The 16964-nt window shown below is 56.4% G+C and overlaps 1 protein-coding gene across 3 annotated transcripts; it reads right to left on the bottom strand.

Moving 5' to 3' along the window:
- Positions 1 to 2400: 2400 nt before the first annotated feature.
- AK1 (adenylate kinase 1) lies at positions 2401 to 10998 on the bottom strand. 3 transcript variants are annotated; one of them, XM_047700822.1, is made up of 8 exons: positions 10865 to 10998; positions 8210 to 8301; positions 8013 to 8053; positions 6423 to 6458; positions 6081 to 6244; positions 5303 to 5344; positions 2889 to 3080; positions 2401 to 2637 (listed from the first exon to the last, which is right to left on the bottom strand). In XM_047700822.1, exons 3-8 carry the CDS (start codon positions 8017 to 8019, stop codon positions 2569 to 2571), a joined length of 510 nt encoding a protein of 169 aa, XP_047556778.1. In that variant the 5' UTR covers positions 8020 to 8053; positions 8210 to 8301; positions 10865 to 10998; the 3' UTR covers positions 2401 to 2568. The 3 variants fall into 3 exon arrangements, with proteins under 3 accessions (XP_047556778.1, XP_047556776.1, XP_047556777.1); XM_047700820.1 differs by having other exon boundaries at positions 5228 to 5344; positions 10865 to 10996; XM_047700821.1 differs by having other exon boundaries at positions 5228 to 5344; positions 8196 to 8301; positions 10865 to 10996.
- Between the last annotated feature and the right edge of the window lie 5966 nt (positions 10999 to 16964).

Consider the following 16964-nt stretch of genomic DNA (forward strand, 5'->3'; position numbering starts at 1 on the left):
AATTGCCTGTGGGCTGATTATTATAAATTATGAAATTAGTGTTTAACTTAGTGTTATGGAAACTCTGAGTTGTGGTTTGAAGGAAGGTGTCCTTATTTTGTAGATACTTGAGGGGTGAAGTTTTTTTCTTCATATCTGTAATTTACTGTAAATACTTGGTCAAGACCAAAACAATAATGAAGGACATACAGGGAAATGACAGCAGTTACTAAAATGTTGGCTGATGGCGGTTCATTCTATTATTTCCTCTAATTTTCAGTTTGAAATTTTTCATTAAAGGTTAGGTTCTCATTAAAGAAACTTTTTTTCTTTTATTTCTTTTTAATTTGAGAGAGAGAGAGAGAGAGTATGGTGGGGGGAGTGGAGGAAATGTGGAGGGGCAGAGGGAGAGGGAAAGAGAGAGAGAATCCTCAAGCAGGCTCCCCACTGAGTGCTGAGCCTGATGCAGGGCCCTGATATCATGAACTGAGCCAAGATCAAGATTCAGATGCTTAACCCACTGAACCACCCAGGTGCCCTGCCCCCCACCGCCCCAAGAAAAAAGGTCTTTCTGAACCTCCCATTGCCCTCAGGGAAGAGACTAGATACTTGGGTCGGCACTCAAGGCCCCACAAATCTGGCCCCTCTAGGCTTGTCTCTTGTTCCTGCACCCCTTCTCACCTGTATTCTATCCAACAGGCCTCTGTGGCTCTGCAGAGCCGTTCTCTCGACCCTTCCATGATCTCTGTCACGGTGAAGTGAACTCCTAGGCCCCCTCCAGAGCTCCACCTCAAGAACCGGCTGCATAAAAGAGACCCTCGAAGGAAGGTCTGTGGTGGCAAGGATGGGGTGGAGGTTACGGGACCTTTTACATTTCTGTGTTTCGGTTGTTTTTTGTTTTTTCAAGTTTCCAACTTGTGTTTTTAAGTGGACAAGGTGATTCTGTAGAGAACAGGAGTTTGGGTTAGCCTTAGGTTCTCGTTAAACTGTGACACACCTGAAATGATGATGCTATAATTGAAAAAAAAAGGATTATGAAGATACTCTTGTCAGGTGATTTCTCCCACTCTATGGTCTTTGGCGTATCTTCCCTGCTCGTCCTCATGCTGGTCTGGACAACCCTGAGCTGGAAGGGGTGGTGGCAGTGGTGGTGGTGGTGTGTGTGTGTTAGCCCGCTTGGATGGAGGTGACACAGAGACCCAGGGGTGGAAGGTCACAGAGCCATCGAGACTCCCCAGCACACCCCAGCTGGCCTGGGGAATAGACACCAGGGGCAGAGGCCTTACCTGTGCACCCCCCAGCCCGCAAGGCTTATCCCCCCACGATGCCTGCCTTCTCCTATCTCCCCTGTGCTCTCACTTATTTATTCTGTGTTCTTCTTTCAATAGACTCACTTTTATAACGTAAATATGTTTATTTTAAAGGAAACTTTAAATAACTAATGTAGATGGAAAACCAGCCACACTTGCTGTAAATAAAGGGGGACACAGCTTGGGCACAATCAGCCCCTCGTGGGATCTTGTTCCAGCCAGGTATGGCTGCCGAAGGTCCTCCTGGCTCTAAAGGGAGTCATCTGGGCCTGGGACAGGTGTTAAGGACACATGAGCACCAAGTTGAGCCTTTTGCGGTGATGAGGTCACAGCGGAAGAACGGGAAAGGCAAGATGGTTCTCCCCGGGGGATCCTGGGGCACCCTCCCCAAAGCACCCGAGCCCTGCTCATGTCCAAGGCTGCTCTGGTCTTGGCTCCCACGGCCACAGTGACTGCCGGCCTCACATCCCTGTTCTTCGTGTTCTCGTCCTCACATTGAGGAGTGGGGGCTGCAGGGGGCATAGACCCTGACTCAGATTTGGAAATGGGCTCAGACAGGGCAGCTTGGTGACCTGTCCAGGGATGTATGGTGGGAGGTCTTCCACATCTCACCTCCTCAGGGAGGGAGTGCTGACCAAACTCGATGCCCTTGCCAGACCCTCAGAGTTTCTTGTACCCAGAAGCCAATTCCTTGCCCACCCAGAGAGCTCACGTGTGCCCTCCCGATACCCAGGAAGCCCCCCTCCCAACCCAGCCCATGACCTCGCTGCACACAGGTCCCAGTGGCATGAAGCACAGAAAACATACTCAGAGCGATGAGGGTTCAGGGCCAAGGCTGCCCAGTGAGGATTGAGAGGAACCCAGGTGAGGGCTCAGCTGTGCCTGACCGTTAGTCCCCAAGAGCAAGCATCCTGCCTCAGTCACCCTGGAGCCCCAGGCCTGATGGCCTGGGTGAGGAAGGGCCCCGGGTCTTCCTGTGGTGCTAGGGAAAGGCAGCTGGCCAAGGTGGGCTGAGGGGCCCGAGGAGGACTGGGAGGGTGAGGGGCTAGGAGAGGCCATACCACGTGGATCAACTCCAGTGAAAGCAAAGAAAAAGGAATAAAACCGAATGTCCTTGGAAATTCCTTTAGTGGTTGGCTGTCCACGAAAACAGGATAAAGTGGCTTCCTCTGTCTGCAGTCCAGCCGGGCAGGGTGGAGGCGCTGAGCTCCGGCTGGGGACAGCCTCAGTCAGGACAGGGGTGGGGCGGGGCTCGGCCGGGGAAGGGGCTCCAGGGCTGCTACTTGAGGGCGTCCAGGTGGGTGCAGACTTGGGAGAAGACACTGTCCACGGAGCCCTCGGCATTGACCTGTGGGGAGACGGCCGGAAGGGCGGAGATGATGGGGAGGGCCGGGCGGGCCCCACCGAGGCACGGGCTCACTTCTCCAGAGACCTGGCCTTGCTCTCTAAGCCCAGCCACAGGGGAGCACAGCCAATCACCAAGCCAGTGGGGAAACTAAGGCCTGGAGAGGAGGGCTGACCTAAGGTCACTGGAATTTTGGCCACCCCAGGCAAAACCCCCAGTTTCCTAGGGCTACCCATGGCCTGCAGGGGGCGCACCTTGCGTACGATACCACGTTTTTCATAAAAGGCGATGACAGGCTCTGTGGCCTTGTAGTAGGTCTCTAGCCGCTTCTTGATGGTCTCTTCGTTGTCATCCACTCGCCCGCTGGTCTCTCCGCGCTTCAGGAGCCGCTGGGTCATGGTCTCAGGGCCTGCGTCCACATACAGCAGCAGCGTGGGCTGTCCGATCTGCGGGCGGAGGGTACTCATAGGGTCCCCATTCCTGCCCCACTGGGGCCACCTCCTTCCCATCCTCCCCAGTCAGAGGCCCCACCTGAGACCTACTCAGACCTCCAAGCCCTTCCCCAAGGCAGCCTGAGGGACCTTCCAGAAGCCGCTCCCCTGCTCCCAACCTCTCCCATGGCTCCCCCGTGCCCTCAGGAGAGGGCCTCCCGCCCTCCTCCTCTCATGTTTCCCTCTCCTTCGCTCTCCTTACTTCAGCCACACTGTAGTCTGGGCTCTCGTCAGCCTCCTCCCATGCCAGGCCTTTGCTCATGCCAGGAACCCTCACCCTCAATACCAAGTTCTGGCCTTCGGATTTGAACAAAAATCTCATTCCTCTGGGGCAGTCTTACCAGATGCCACCCCCACCGCCATCCCCAGCAACCTCCCACACCCTCTTCAGTCCCCTCTCCATCTTCACCCAGAATATATCAGGAGGCCTCTGGTTATTTACTCGATGTCCCTCTCCCCAGCTAGGTTAGGAGCCCCTGAGGGCAGTGAGACACGTGTCTGACACAGCAGGGCTGGACCAGAACCTGACAAGGTGGAGGGATGTCGGGCTGCTGAGCTCTGAGGGGGGGGGGATTCTGAACAGTGTCCCTGTCATTGGAATGAAGGTTTAATCCACCGCAAAGGGCGAGAAGGAACAAGGCTGACCTGTCCTCCTTCCACGAGGCCCTAATGCCCCCTGGTGTCCAGATCTCAGAAGACCAGATGCCTGGACCGCTGGAGGCCATGGCGGGTCTGGGCCCTGTGCTGGGTCCACTGCCCTCAGTGGAGCCCACAACATCCCCAGGAGGGAAGGAGACTTTTAATAATCTCATTTTCCAGATGTGGCCCTGAGGGTTGGAGGCAATGTCACACAGCTGGTACGTGTGGGTCATGACAGTAAGTGCTTTGAGGCTGCCGAGCACCTGACCACAGTGTCCATGGCCCAGGCCACTTCTGTTTCAAAGACAGAGAAACTGAGGCCCAGAGCAGGGTAGAAGCTTTCTTGAGGTCCTGCAGGCACTTCAAGGTCGGAACATGGAATGTCCTACCTCTGGATGAGGCTCAAAGCTACGGGAACCCAGCGACAGCCCCAGCCTCACAGGCTTGGGAAGTGAGGGTTGGGGGGTCTGGTTCCACCCCAGCCCATTGGGATGCTTGGTCCTCCCCACGAGGCTGGGAAGGACCCCCTCTGCCAAGAAGCCCTCCTGGAGCCAGCCCTACCCCTTGCTGCGCCGTCCCCTCCCCATAGCCCCGTTTCCCTAGTATGACCTGTGACCCCAGAGGTATGGAGCTGTGTGTGTGTGTGTGTGTGTGTGTGTTCACACATGTACATCCCTGTGTATAAGTGTGCGGTGTCCACAGGCGTGCATTGCATGAGTGTATATGTGCATTGCCAGATGTGTATGCGCATGTGTGTGCTCTGTATGTGCGGACATATACATGAACTTGTATGCCTATATGCATGTGTTTGGGAGAGCTGCCCCCTGCCTGGTCTTCCTGCTGGGCATCTATTTCGGGCAGCTATGAGCCAACATCTTGAGGTCTACTTTTTCCAGCCAGACTCCCGGTGGCCCGTGGAAGGAGACTGGACTCCCTGGCCTCGAGGCCTCCAGCTAGGCCTGAACCCCCTCTGCCACATCAGTCCTGGTTGCCCTGCCCCCTAGATTCTGTTCTCCCCACACCAACCTGACCCTTCCAGCCCTGTCCGTCCCGCTCCCTCTGACTACAGGTTTCAAGGTGCCAAGCCCCACTTTGGAAGGCTACATTCTCTCTAATCACATTCTGCTCCTTAAGGCAGCTGCCAACGGTGCCCCCCCATTTTGCAAATGGGGACACTGATGAGGTTCAAGGAGGCAGAATGATTGGCCAAGGTCTGTTGAGCTAGAACCTGAGCCCAGGTTTGTGAGCTCCCCAGCCTGTGCTTCCTCTCCTTCTAGACTTTTCTTCTAGACTTCTAGGAAGACTTCTGCAAACTCTTCCCCAGCGTTCCTCCTTACCCCTCTCCCCACCCCGACCCACTATCAGTCTCTCTCTCTCTGCCCAAAACTCTGGCCATCACAGCAGCCTCTGCCTGACCACCCCACACCCCAGCCCCCAAATGCACCCAGCAAGTTGTACCTTACCCTCCGCTCAAACTCCTCTCCCTGCTGTACCTCCCGAGGGTAGCCATCGATCAGAAAGCCTTTGGAGGTATCTACCTTGGCCACCATGGCATCTCGAAGCATGTCCAATACGGTCTCCTGGGGGCACAGGCAAAGATGGAGGGGTCGTGAGCTCTTCTCTGCACTCCTTCTTCCAGGCCTCTGCCCTAATAAAGGAGTTCCAAACGAGCCTCCCTCTCCAGGAAGCCTCCTTTGAATGTGAAGACTTGGCTGGGTTGCTGAAGCCCTTCATCCATCCATCCATTCATTCAGGAATACTGACTCAGACCCTCCTCCCAGCCAGCTCCAGTCCAGGGCCCTGAGGACACCACTGGGAACAAAGCAGACCTTCCTCAAGCAGCTCACGGTGCAGTGAGGTTAATTTAGCAATTTCCAAGCATGACAGGTTGAATGGGCCAAGAAGGCGGCCTTCCGGAGCTATAAAATGGAGGCGGGGGGGGGGTCCTAAGCTCAAATCTGTGGAGCCAGGGAGGTCTGAGCTGAGGAGGAAAGAACATTCCAGGCGGGAAGAATCTGATGAGATTGACAGGACCAAAAGGCCAGAGCTGCTGGAAGGTAACTGCAGGGGTGGTGGTGGGCGGGGGGTGGGGGTGTTGAGTGTGTGGTGTGAGGCTGAAGGGGTCAGCAGGGGCAGGGGTCCTAGAAGCTCCAGGAGCTTCTAGAAGGAATTCCTTGCCAAGGGAAATGGGGACCAGAGCCAGGGGTATTTGGAGCCAGGGAGGTTCAAGGCAGCCCTGCCAGGGCATCATGGGTTTGCTGGTGGGGGAGCCCCCTTGAGGCCACCACTACCTCCCACCCCACTGGGCCCACTCACCAGCGGCACCAGCTGCCCCTTCTCCATGATCTCCGACAGCATCTTGCCCCTGGCCGAGCCCGAGCTGACCTCGGCCCGCAGGAGGTCCCCAGTGGAGAGGTGGGTGTAGCCGTACTTCTGGACAATCTTCTCACACTGGGTGCCCTTCCCCGAGCCGGGCCCTCCTGCAAGCGCCCACCCATTCAGAAACCCCTCGAGACGGGGCCGCCACCGGCCGAGGACTTGACCTCGCCACCCCGCGGAGGAGGGCAGAGCCCCAGGCGCAGCCCCAGCCCCAGGCTCCCAGCAGCGCCTGTGGAGAGCCTCCCTGCTGGCTGCCCAGCCCGCCTGCCTCGGACTCACCCACCACAAAGATGATCTTGGTTTTCTTCAGCTTCTCTGGGGGACAGAAAAGGGGGGCAGAGTTCAGGGACTCGCTTGACAAAGAGATGAAGCCCCCTCTGCAGCCCCCAGCCTGTGCTGGGGCCTCACAGGAGGAGACTCAGCTCAGGCTCCTGCCAGAGCAACCAGCGACAGGCTGAGTCCAGCTCAGCGGTCAGGGCAGAGAGGCTGTTCCAGGCAAAGGCCTGGGGACGCCAGACTCGGCCCAGGCTGAGGAAAACTCTAAGGGGCTTGGATGCCAACCCTCACAGCCCCTCCCTGGCTGAGGGGGTGGCTGCTGGGCAGCAGCGGGTCACCTCTGGCCTTTGAGTCTTCCGTGGTGTGGCGGGTTCCCGAGCAGCAGGCCCCCATGGTCCCGTTCTCTCACGTCCCCTACCCTTCCTCTCCCAGCCCCCGGGGCCTGCCCATTGCCCGCCTTCCCTGGGCAGTACGAGTATGGAGTTGGCAACCACAACATATGTTGCCCTGGAGACAGTTGCCAGGGAAAAGGGCTGCGGTGGGCACGGAGAGCCCTCGCCCAGAGAGGGAGGCGAACTCGTGATCCAGCCTCAGCCTCACCAGCCCTCAAAACTCAGCAAGACCACAGCCTCACTGCGCAAGGGAAACTGAGGCCTAGGGAGGCAGGGGCCTGCTCCAAGGATGCCAGACCTACAACTGGAACCCGGGCCCTCTTCCCAGGCTGCCCGGCCTTCCCCTCTTCTAAGGGAAGTAGGCCCTCCTGGTGTCACCTTAGAGGAGTCCCCACTTCTCTCCGGCTCTCTGTTCCTCCCCACTGAGCAAGGCTTGGCAGCTCCCATGGGCCCTGTGGCCCTGAGGCTGGAGGCCCACAGGAGCTGTCAGAGGAACAGCTTCTCCTGCGGGCTCCCATCCATGGCCTTCCCAGTGCCCAGTATGACATGGAGGTGGGGGAGCCCACAGCCCAGGGGCTGCTGGTTTGGGGGGCCCAAAAGGTAGAAGGGCAACTGCCGGCTCGGAGAGCAGCAGCAGGCTCCTTTAAGAGTGGCCCAGACAGAGGCACAAGGCCAAGGACTGGGCAGTGATACTTCCAGGAGGCGGGCCAGCCAGGCTCTCTGCTGGCCACACACCTCCCTCCAGGTCCGGGCCCACAGCAGGCCAGGAGGGCCCAAGCTAACCTCAAGACCCACCCCCCTCTGGACCACGGAGAAACTGAATCCCACAGAGGGGTTGGACCTTGCCTCATCCTCGTTAGGCTTGGCATTTACACACTTGGGGCCTCTCCCCAGGGCTAGCCTCCCCTTGCCAGCACCCACCCTTTCTAGAAAGAGGCAGGGGTTCAGCTCTATAAATACCAGCGTAGGAGGTGAGCTCTGGGGCCCTCAGGAGCCTCAAGGAGGCCTCCTCGCTTCTAAAATTAATCGTGGAGCTGGCAGATCCCGTGAGACACCCGAGGAGGGTGCTGGAGGCTCCCAGACAGGCCCCTCTGGCAGCTCCTCCTCCAGCCCTTCCCAGAAGGTCTCCTGAAAGTGCAACCCCTTAAGAGACGGGCACACTGAGGCCCAGTCAGTGAACAGCAAAGAAGAACCTTGGTACCTTCCATCCTGCTGAGGTCCCGGGAGCTGAGTTAGCACACACTGCAAGACAAGGGCACAAGTGGGGCAGGTGAGGGGGCTTTCCCTGACCCCTGCCCCCCCCTTCTGCCCAGCCACACGGTATGTGCCAGGCCCTGGGGCTCCCAAGGGTACAGGGCAGGGAGGGCCCCGAAGGTTGAGTGACCTTGGGAAAGTCACCTTTCCTTGGTGTACTTCCACTGTAACAAAAGGGCAGTGACGCCCTCCTGTCCACCTCTTCCCGCCGGAGGAGCCAGGTGGCGAGGACAATCCTGAGGGACAGAAACAGTGGCGTCAGCAATGGCTGAGCTGCTCCCCTTGCAAGTCCCAGAAAACAGGCGTCTGCCCAGCACCTTGGAGACGCTCCCCAGGGCTGGGAGGAAAGTTCCATGGAGGCTGGAGGCGGGAAGAGGGACTTGAGCTTTGTCCTCAGCCAGGAGGGGGTTGGGACAAGGATGCTCAAAGGGACACAGAGGCCTGAGGGGGAGGAAGCTGCAGGAGCTACTCAAGGGACATGGCCCTGTACAGTTTTCACATGGGGGGGTCCCCAGCCTCTCACCCCTTGACATGACCCCTGTCCCCTCATCCCCTTGAGGATCTCGCTCTACCACCTGCCTTCCCTTCAATTGTGAGTGAACCCCACCTCCTCCCGGGAACCCTACTCTGCTTCAACCTCTCCTTCCGCTTAGAATTGTCACCTCCACACCCACCTGCCCTCCCCAAAGCCCCCAGGGACCATCACAGGCACTCTTGCCTTGACCCTTGATGCCCAGCCCTCGAGCAGCATTCACCCTGCCTGGCATGCCCCCAACCCCAGGCCCCTCACTCCACCCTCACGATGCTGGCTTCAGGTCCCCAGGACCCCTGTCTCTCCCCAGCCACCCCCAGCCTCCCTCCCCAGCCCCATAAGTCTACAGTCCCTAGAGGGGCCTGGAGTCCCCATAGAACGTCCCATGCCCCCAGTTCCACACCCTGTTGCCCAGCCAGAGACCCCAGTCTCTGTGAACACCCTTCTCCCACAACCCTCTTCCCCCCTGCACACACATGTCCCGACTGTCCCTCCAGCCTGTGGGCTCACCACCACTTCCTTGTTGCAAGCAGGGTGCCTGGCCACTGCCCCAGCCTCCCATGGGTCTCCCTAACTCCATACCCCACCAGGCAATCCGCAGGATTCTCTCTGATAAGCATGAGACCACATCGCTCACCTGCTTAAAACCCTTCCACACGTGGCCCCCTTAGCTCCCAAGATAAAGCCTGAGCCCCTAACATGGATGACAGAGTCCAACAGCCTGGCCCCTTCCCCCCTCTGCAGCTTTAATAGCCGTCACTTGAACTGCTTGGAGCCTCCTCACCCACCATGACCGTGTCCCACCTGTAGGCCCTGGCTTCTGTTGTGGCACCTGATGCCTGGATGCCTTTCCCCAGGTGCTGCTGGCTAGGACTCAGTTCAGTGGTCACCTCCTTCAGGAAGTCTTCCTGAACTCCCCTCCCACACTAGCAGGTGCCTCCTTCGAACGCCCCCAGCGCCGCACATACCACACGGTACTGGACCCCTCTGTTGTACCCCCAGCCTGTGTGTCCCGCTGCACTTGGCCTGGCCTCGGGCTGAGCACAGGGCTGGGGGCCTCATGCCATGCTCACAGCCATCTTGGAAGGGATCTGAGGCTTGGAGAGGAGAAGAGACTTGCTCCAGAGCTCCACTGGGGTCAACCTCGGGCTGCATCTTCTGTTGCTTTTAGGCCTGGCACCCAGTGGGTCTCTAAGCAGCTTTGCTGACTGTCCCGCTGCTCGTGGGGCATGAGTTATAGCCTCTTTCCTGCTGAGTGTGCTCAAGGAAGGGTAGGAGCTGCCAGCGCCCCAGGCAGCTGGTAAGGGAGGAGGAGGGTCCCTGGCCAGGGCGAGCTTGAGGTGACACCCTGCGGAGTGGCCTCCCACCCACCTTGCCCTGCCTCCCAGTAACCTAAGCCCCTCTGTCCTGCTGGCACCTGCCACTTCCTTGGTCCAAAATAACCTGGGTCGTGAGGAGGCCTCATGGAGGCCAGGGGTCCAGGACGGAGTTGGGTTACCAGCTCAGCACCCAGGCCTTATAACGCCCCCGGGTCCAGGCTGCAGCAACTCCTCTTGTGACCAAGGGGTCTGCCCAGGGGCCCGGGGAACTGAGGCCCAGAGCAACAGCCAGTTAAGGGCTCATCACTCAACTGTGTGACCTTGGGCGGCTGGTGGCCCCTCTCTGGGCCTGCACCCCCCAGGCCCTGTCCTGCTGGGGCTGGAGAGTCCTGAGTGGATATCTGAGTGGTGCTCAGAAAAAAGTCCCAAGTGTTGGCCCCTGGGCTCCCTTAGAGCCCCCATCCTTTCAGGAGGCTGGGCCAGGGGGGCCAAACCAGGGGGCTTCCTGTCCCCCCAGCACTCAAAATGACATGGCAGGATAGCTCCTCCAATCTCATAGGTGGCCCCACCAGGTCCTCCAGGCAGGGCGTCAGGCCACAGCCCCCTTCCCTGGGCCCCAGCTGGGACGTGCCAAGGGCAGGGACCTGGAGCCCCAGCGCCAGGAGTGCCAGCCCGGACAAAGGGGCGACTGTCTAGGACGCTAGGAGGGGCTGCAACACACACCCCCGGACTCGGGCACACGCGAGGTGGCACAAATAGCCGGAGCAGAGCCTGGGAAGAACAGACAGGCGGATCCGCACGATCACAACCACCCATACAAACACACAGCCGCACAAACCCCAAGAATGCCTCGACACACACAGACCCGCGGCCCCAGGCGCGCGCCGCTCCCCCAGCCCCCGCAGAGGCGCCCCCCGCGCCCGGACATGCACGCGGGCACACACTGACCTGGGGGAGGGGTGCGGCGGGCGCCGGGGCCAGTGGTGCCCTGCCCGTCGTCGCCGGCCGCCCGCAAAGGCGACTATTTATAAGGCTGTCAGCAGCGCGCAGCATGCCGGGAGCCGGCGCTCCGCGAGGGCAGGGAGGGAAGGAGGGAGGGAGGGAGAGCGGACCGGGAGGGAGGGGGGCCTGGACCGGGTGAGCCCCGATGGGAAGCCAGAGCAAGGCCGCCGCTCCCCGCCCCCACCCCGGGCCGCGCATCCCCAGGTGGCTGGGCCTGCCCTGCCGGTTTTCTCCGGCCTTGCCTGATCTCCCGCGTGCCCGCATCACAGCAGGGGGACAGGACAGCGTTTCCCTGTCTGACAGCTGGGGAAACTGAGACCCAGAGCGAAGAGGCCCTTTGCACAAAATCCCATGGCAAATTATTGGCAGAGAGAGGCCAGTCCACGGCGGGTGGATTCTGGGAGCTTTGCCAGACCAGTCCCCCGACCCCTCAGGTCATGAGGGTCCCCTGGGCTGAGACCCACCCGGAACGCCTCCTCTCCTGTTAGAAGGAGCCCCAGAACGCCTCTGGGACTGAAACTGTCTCAGGACCCTGAAGACAATCCAGGTACCCCTTTCCCGGCTAGTGGTTGTGCAGAAGATTTTTAAAAAAATCAGCTCTGCCTCAAACTGCCAGGCAGCCTCCAGGAGGTGAGCCCAAGGATGTGGGATGTTCTTTTTTTTTTTTTTTAATTTATTTATTTTTTTAAAGATTTTATTTATTCATTTGACTTTGACAGACAGAGATCACAAGTAGATGGAGAGGCAGGCAGAGAGGTGGAAGCAGGCTCCCCACTGAGCAGGGAGCCCGATGCGGGACTTGATGCGGGGCTCAATCTCAGGACCCTGGGATCATGACCTGAGCTGAAGGCAGAGACCTTAACCCACGGAGCCACCCAGGCACCCCGATGTGGGATGTCCTGAACGCTGAATAGGATGTGGGTACCCAGAATGGGGGGCGGAGGGTGACAATCCTGAAAAACAGAACAACTCCCATGAATGAGCACTCACTGTGTCAGGCACAGGGCAGAGACCTGGTCTCACACCCAGTCTGCAAATCCTTAAACACGGAGGAAAGTGAGGGTCACACCTGTAAAACGGACATCCCCAGCCTGAACCTGCGTAGAACCTCTGACCGTGAAATCTTGTTGGGGAACAAAAACTTCATCTAATTTTTGACACAGGGACCTCTGAACTATTGAACTGGACAGGGGCATATGATGGAACACAGAGCTGCTGTACCCCCACTCTTTTTTTTTTTCCTACAGATTTTATTTGACAGAGAGAGAGCAAGCAAAAGTAGGGGAAGCAGGAGAGGGAGAAAGAGGCCCCCGCCAAGCAGGGAGCCCACCGTGGGGCTCGATCCCCGGACCTTGGCATCATGACCTGAGCCAAAGGCAGATGCTCCTCCGACTGAGACCCCCAGGTGCCCCTGAACTCCCATTCTGGATAAAAATTGGATATTTTCCTGGTAATTGTCATAATGTACTAGAAACCTGACACACCATAAACTGTCATTCTCTCTTCCAATCATGATGTTTGGGAAACAATTTGTGTGGTCTTCCTAATACTTCTGCAATTTGCTAATGAAGACCCCTGGCTTTTACTCCTCAACGGGACACGATTTGGGTTGCTCCCCGAATTTGTGCTCCTAGAATTACAGTTCTCAGACCCCCATTCTGCATGGGCACAAAATGTGTGCAGATGGTTCTCCAGTGGGGCACGACTGATAGGAGGGATGGTGGTACAGCCAGGCTGGGGCGAGGGAAGACTCTGCAGTTTTTGTCCTTAAGAGAAAGGAAACCAGAGGTCTGTGTAGCCGGCTGCCCAAGCAAGAGAACTAGGCAAGGAGCCTAGTGAAAATAATTCTAAACATGCAGGGGCGTGTGTGTATAAAATCTATTCCTATGGGTTTGGGGTGGGTTTTTTTTTTTTTCTTAACGTCTCTGAAATCGTGTTGTCTTATAATCAAACCGAATGTATCTTTAAGACAATGAAATGAAGCAGAACAGAGGGGGTGGGGGTATGTACATGACCCCTTCAAGGAGCTGGGACTTTCACTTCTTACTCAGAGGCTGGCTGGCTGGCTTTCTTTCTAAAAATAAAACAAGCACCTATTACTTTATACATAAAACTATTTTAACACAGATGTACCTTGAGGACATGAGGCTAAGTGAAATAAACCAGTCACAAAAAGATAAATATTGTATGATACTACGGATATGGAGTATCTAGAATGCTCAAATTCATAGAAACAGAAAGAATGGCAACCAGGGGCTGGGTGGGGAAGGGGAAACTCAGAGTTGCTGTTTAATAGATTTAAACTTTCAGGCACATGAGATGAGAAAGTTCTGGAGATGTTTTACAACAAGGTAAGTGTACTTAACACTCCCAAACTGTACACTTAAAAATGAGTAAGTAGTAAATTTTATGTGGTTTTTGCCACAATAGGAAATTTTAAAATCTTAAAAAATAGAAAATAAAAACAATTTTAAATATCTATTTTATTTTGCATTCTTGTCTCAGCCATGTTGAAGTCTCTGTGAAAAACACAATTTTGCTTTTTTATAATTCTATTTGAGCAATTTGGAAGTTCAATGAGCTTTCCTTCCAGCCATCCAAATTTTTGTGAGAACCTGTTTTGATTATTTTATTTGTGTATGACCTGTGGATTTTCCACCAATGCTGGGATATTAAAGTGTCAGGATTTTTTCCCCTAGTTATAACCTAAAAAATGAAAAAAGGAGGCAGGGAGGAAGAGAGGGAGGAAAAAGGGAAGGAGAGAAGGGAGAGGGGGTAAGGAAAAACACTGCATGGAGTTAAGTCTGGAAGATTATATTTAGACTATTAACAGGGACTAGGACCAGGTGATACCACCTTCTATCTTGTATCATTTGAATGGTTTATGTTACTTTATTACGTGAAAAAAAAAAAAAAAAAAAAAAAAAACCTGGGACACCTGGGTGGCTTAGTCGGTTAGGTGTCTGCCTTTGGCTCAGGGTCCGGGGTTGGAGCCTTGCTCTGGGCTCCCAGCACAGCGGGGAGTTTGCTTCTCCCTCTCCCTCTGCCCCTCACCCTGCTTGTGCTCAAATAAATCTTTTTTTTTTTTTTAAGATTTTATTTATTTATTTGACAGACAGAGATCACAAGTAGGCAGAGAGGCAGGCAGACAGAGAGAGGGGGAAGCAGGTTCCCAGCTGAGCAGAGAGCCCGATGCAGGGCTGGATCCCAGGACCCTGGGACCACAACCCGAGCCGAAGACAGAGGCTTTAACCCACTGAGCCACCCAGGCGGCCCTCAAATAAATCTTAAAAAACAAAACAAACAAACAAAAAAAACTAAAAACATATGAAATGAAACCTTATTATTTTTATTTTCATTTTTAAAGGTTTTATTTATTCATTTGAGAGAGAGAGAGAAGTGAGTTGCAGAGGGACAAGCAGATTCCCCGCTGAGCAGAGAGCCCGATGCAGGGCTTGATCCCAGGACCCTGGGATCATGACCTGAGCTGAGGTCAGAGGCTTAACCGACTGAGCCACCCAGGTGCCCTGAAACCAGTTTTTTAAATATTTAAAATATATTTTGGTGAAAGAAAGAATCCCAAGGCTTGAAGACAAGCCAGCTGGGGAGAGACTGACTGGGAGGCAGCGTCACTCTGAGGCTCGAAGCTGGAACCACGCACAGCCCAGCTGGCCCCTGTGGGTGCTGAATTGAGCCTTGCAGGAAGCAGCTGGAGGCTACTTTAGGAAGCACGCGTAGGGTCTGCAGCTGCTGGGAGATGCCCCCAACCCAAGGAAGGGGTGGGGGGTAGGAGCCTCAGAGAGGTAACTGGGAAAGGAATACACAGGGATATGGGGGGCTTTGAACCTGAAAGGAAGAGGTAGGTTTGGTCCTGGCCACACTGGGGAGCCAGTGAAGATTTCAGAGGAAAGAGGAACATGGTGAGGTGGCTTTAGGAAGTTAGTTTTGGCAGTGAGTGGACCAGTCTCTGCTGGGTCCCATCTGAGGCAGTGAGTTTGTGGTGTGGAGGGCCCCACGCCTCCTCCCCTTGGCATCTTCCCAATTCCTACCTTCTGGTGCTAAATTGAACTGTCTCACCCCAGCAACCAACCCCCCTCTTTTTTTTTTTTTTAAGATTTTATTCATTTATTTAACATAGAGAGAGCACAAGCAGAGGGAGTAGCAGGCAGAGAGAGAGGGAGAAGCAGACTCCCTGCTGAGCAGAGAACCCTATGCAGGTCTCTATCCCAGTACCCTGGGACCATGACCTGAGCCGAAGGCAGACCGAACCCGTAACCAAGTGAGCCATCCAGGCGCTCCACCAACCCCCCTCTTAATGCCCGCCTTTGGCACCCCCCTTCATGCCCACCAATGAGCAGACCAAAGGGCCACAGTGTTCTGGGAGAGAAACTACCGTGAAACCTCTGCCTGCACCCAGATTCCCAGAAGCCTTTACGTGGGACTGTAAGTGGGCCATATTGCCGGCTCTCCATTCCTATGCAAGGTCTTAGCCCTCCCCCCACCCCGTGTAAGGACTTTTTTTTTTTTTTAAGATTTTATTTATTTATTTGACAGAGATCACAGGTAGGCAGCGAGACAGGCAGAGAGAGAGGAGGAAGCAGGCTCCCCACCGAGCAGAGAGCCCGATGTGGGGCTCGATCCCAGGACCCTGGGATCATGACCCGAGCCGAAGGCAGAGGCTTTAACCCACTGAGCCACCCAGGCGCCCCCCGTGTAAGGACTTTGCAAGAGTCCCTGTCCCTCCGACAGGCCAACCACCACCACCATTACTGTACCTGGTGAGCCGTGGCCTCCTGTCCATCCTGCCGCTGGCCAAGGGCTGTGACTTAGCCCACCTCGTGCTGATACTCAGGGCCTTCTCCCGTCTGGCCCCAAGTAGTCTCATCTCCCATTGCTCCCTCTTTCTGTGGGCTCACTGCTGACTTGAGTGGGGTCCCCCCTCCAGGCTTTTGTTCAGGCCCTTCTCCCCACCTGACATTCCCTCCCTCACCAGTTGCACTCAGTGCAGCGCATGGCATGGGGCTGCCTATCGCGTGAACCTATGCTTGAGCAAGAGACAAACGCAGTGTGCCCCTCTCACCTCCCAGCTCTGTGGCCCACCCTCTGAGCTGGCCCTGTGCCCGGGGAGAGCTCTTCCCCCACGGTTCCCCGCAGCCCGCCCTCATCTCACACAGCGCCCTTTGTCAGGCCTCTGCTCCCAAGGGCATCTTATCTGCCTAAACAGGTTGTAATCTGCCAGGGTCACAGACCCCCGTCCTCTTGCCAACATCAAGTAAACAAACCCTTTTGCCTAGAGGGTGGTGGCAGCCCTCTTGAGTCCAGGACTCACCAGGCTCCTCCCAGGGCCGCAGCCCTGCGGCCTCCTTCCCGCTGGGCCCTGAAGGAAATTTCCACTCCCTGCCCTCAGCACCCCCAGGCTCTAGAGCCAAACTCCGAGCACCCCCCGCACCCACCCCCCGACTGCAGTCTCCCCCTCATTGTGCTGCTCCTGCTTCTCCCCTCCAGTCCCATGAAGCTTTCTGGGACAGTGTTATCATTTCCTCCCCTCCCACCTCTCCCTGCCAGAAGCACTTCCCCCAAACTTGTACAGGCCTCCTCCTCATCCTTCGGGCCTCAGAAGAATGTCACCTCTACAAAGTGCCCTGTGTCATTGGCCCGCTGTCCTTAGCACCCTCCAGGGCCTGCCTGGGACGGAACTGCCAGAAGGCCCCTCCCCTTCCTAGAACTTCCTAGAACCAGGAGAGCAGTGTCTGGACCTGTCTCACCCATTAGGGAACCAGGGCTCTAAGAGGTGAGATGACTTGCCTGAGGTCACACAGGAAGTGGGAGGAGGGACTGGAACAGCCAGGTGGGCTTAGTTCGGGAACTGAACACCTCTGGAGCTCCCAGGTCTCCACCCAAGCTACAAAACGCAGGACTCACTGGCAGGCTGCGGAAGCTAGCCATCCTGTGTGTGAGCTCCCAGGCTGGAGGGCATGGGCACTGTCCTGAGGAAGCCCATAGCCAGGCCAGAGGGAGCCAAGCTCGATCCCAGAGACACAGGAAA

The sequence above is a fragment of the Lutra lutra genome, chromosome 13 (assembly GCF_902655055.1).
Source record: "Lutra lutra chromosome 13, mLutLut1.2, whole genome shotgun sequence".
Taxonomy (NCBI): Eukaryota; Metazoa; Chordata; class Mammalia; order Carnivora; family Mustelidae; genus Lutra; species Lutra lutra.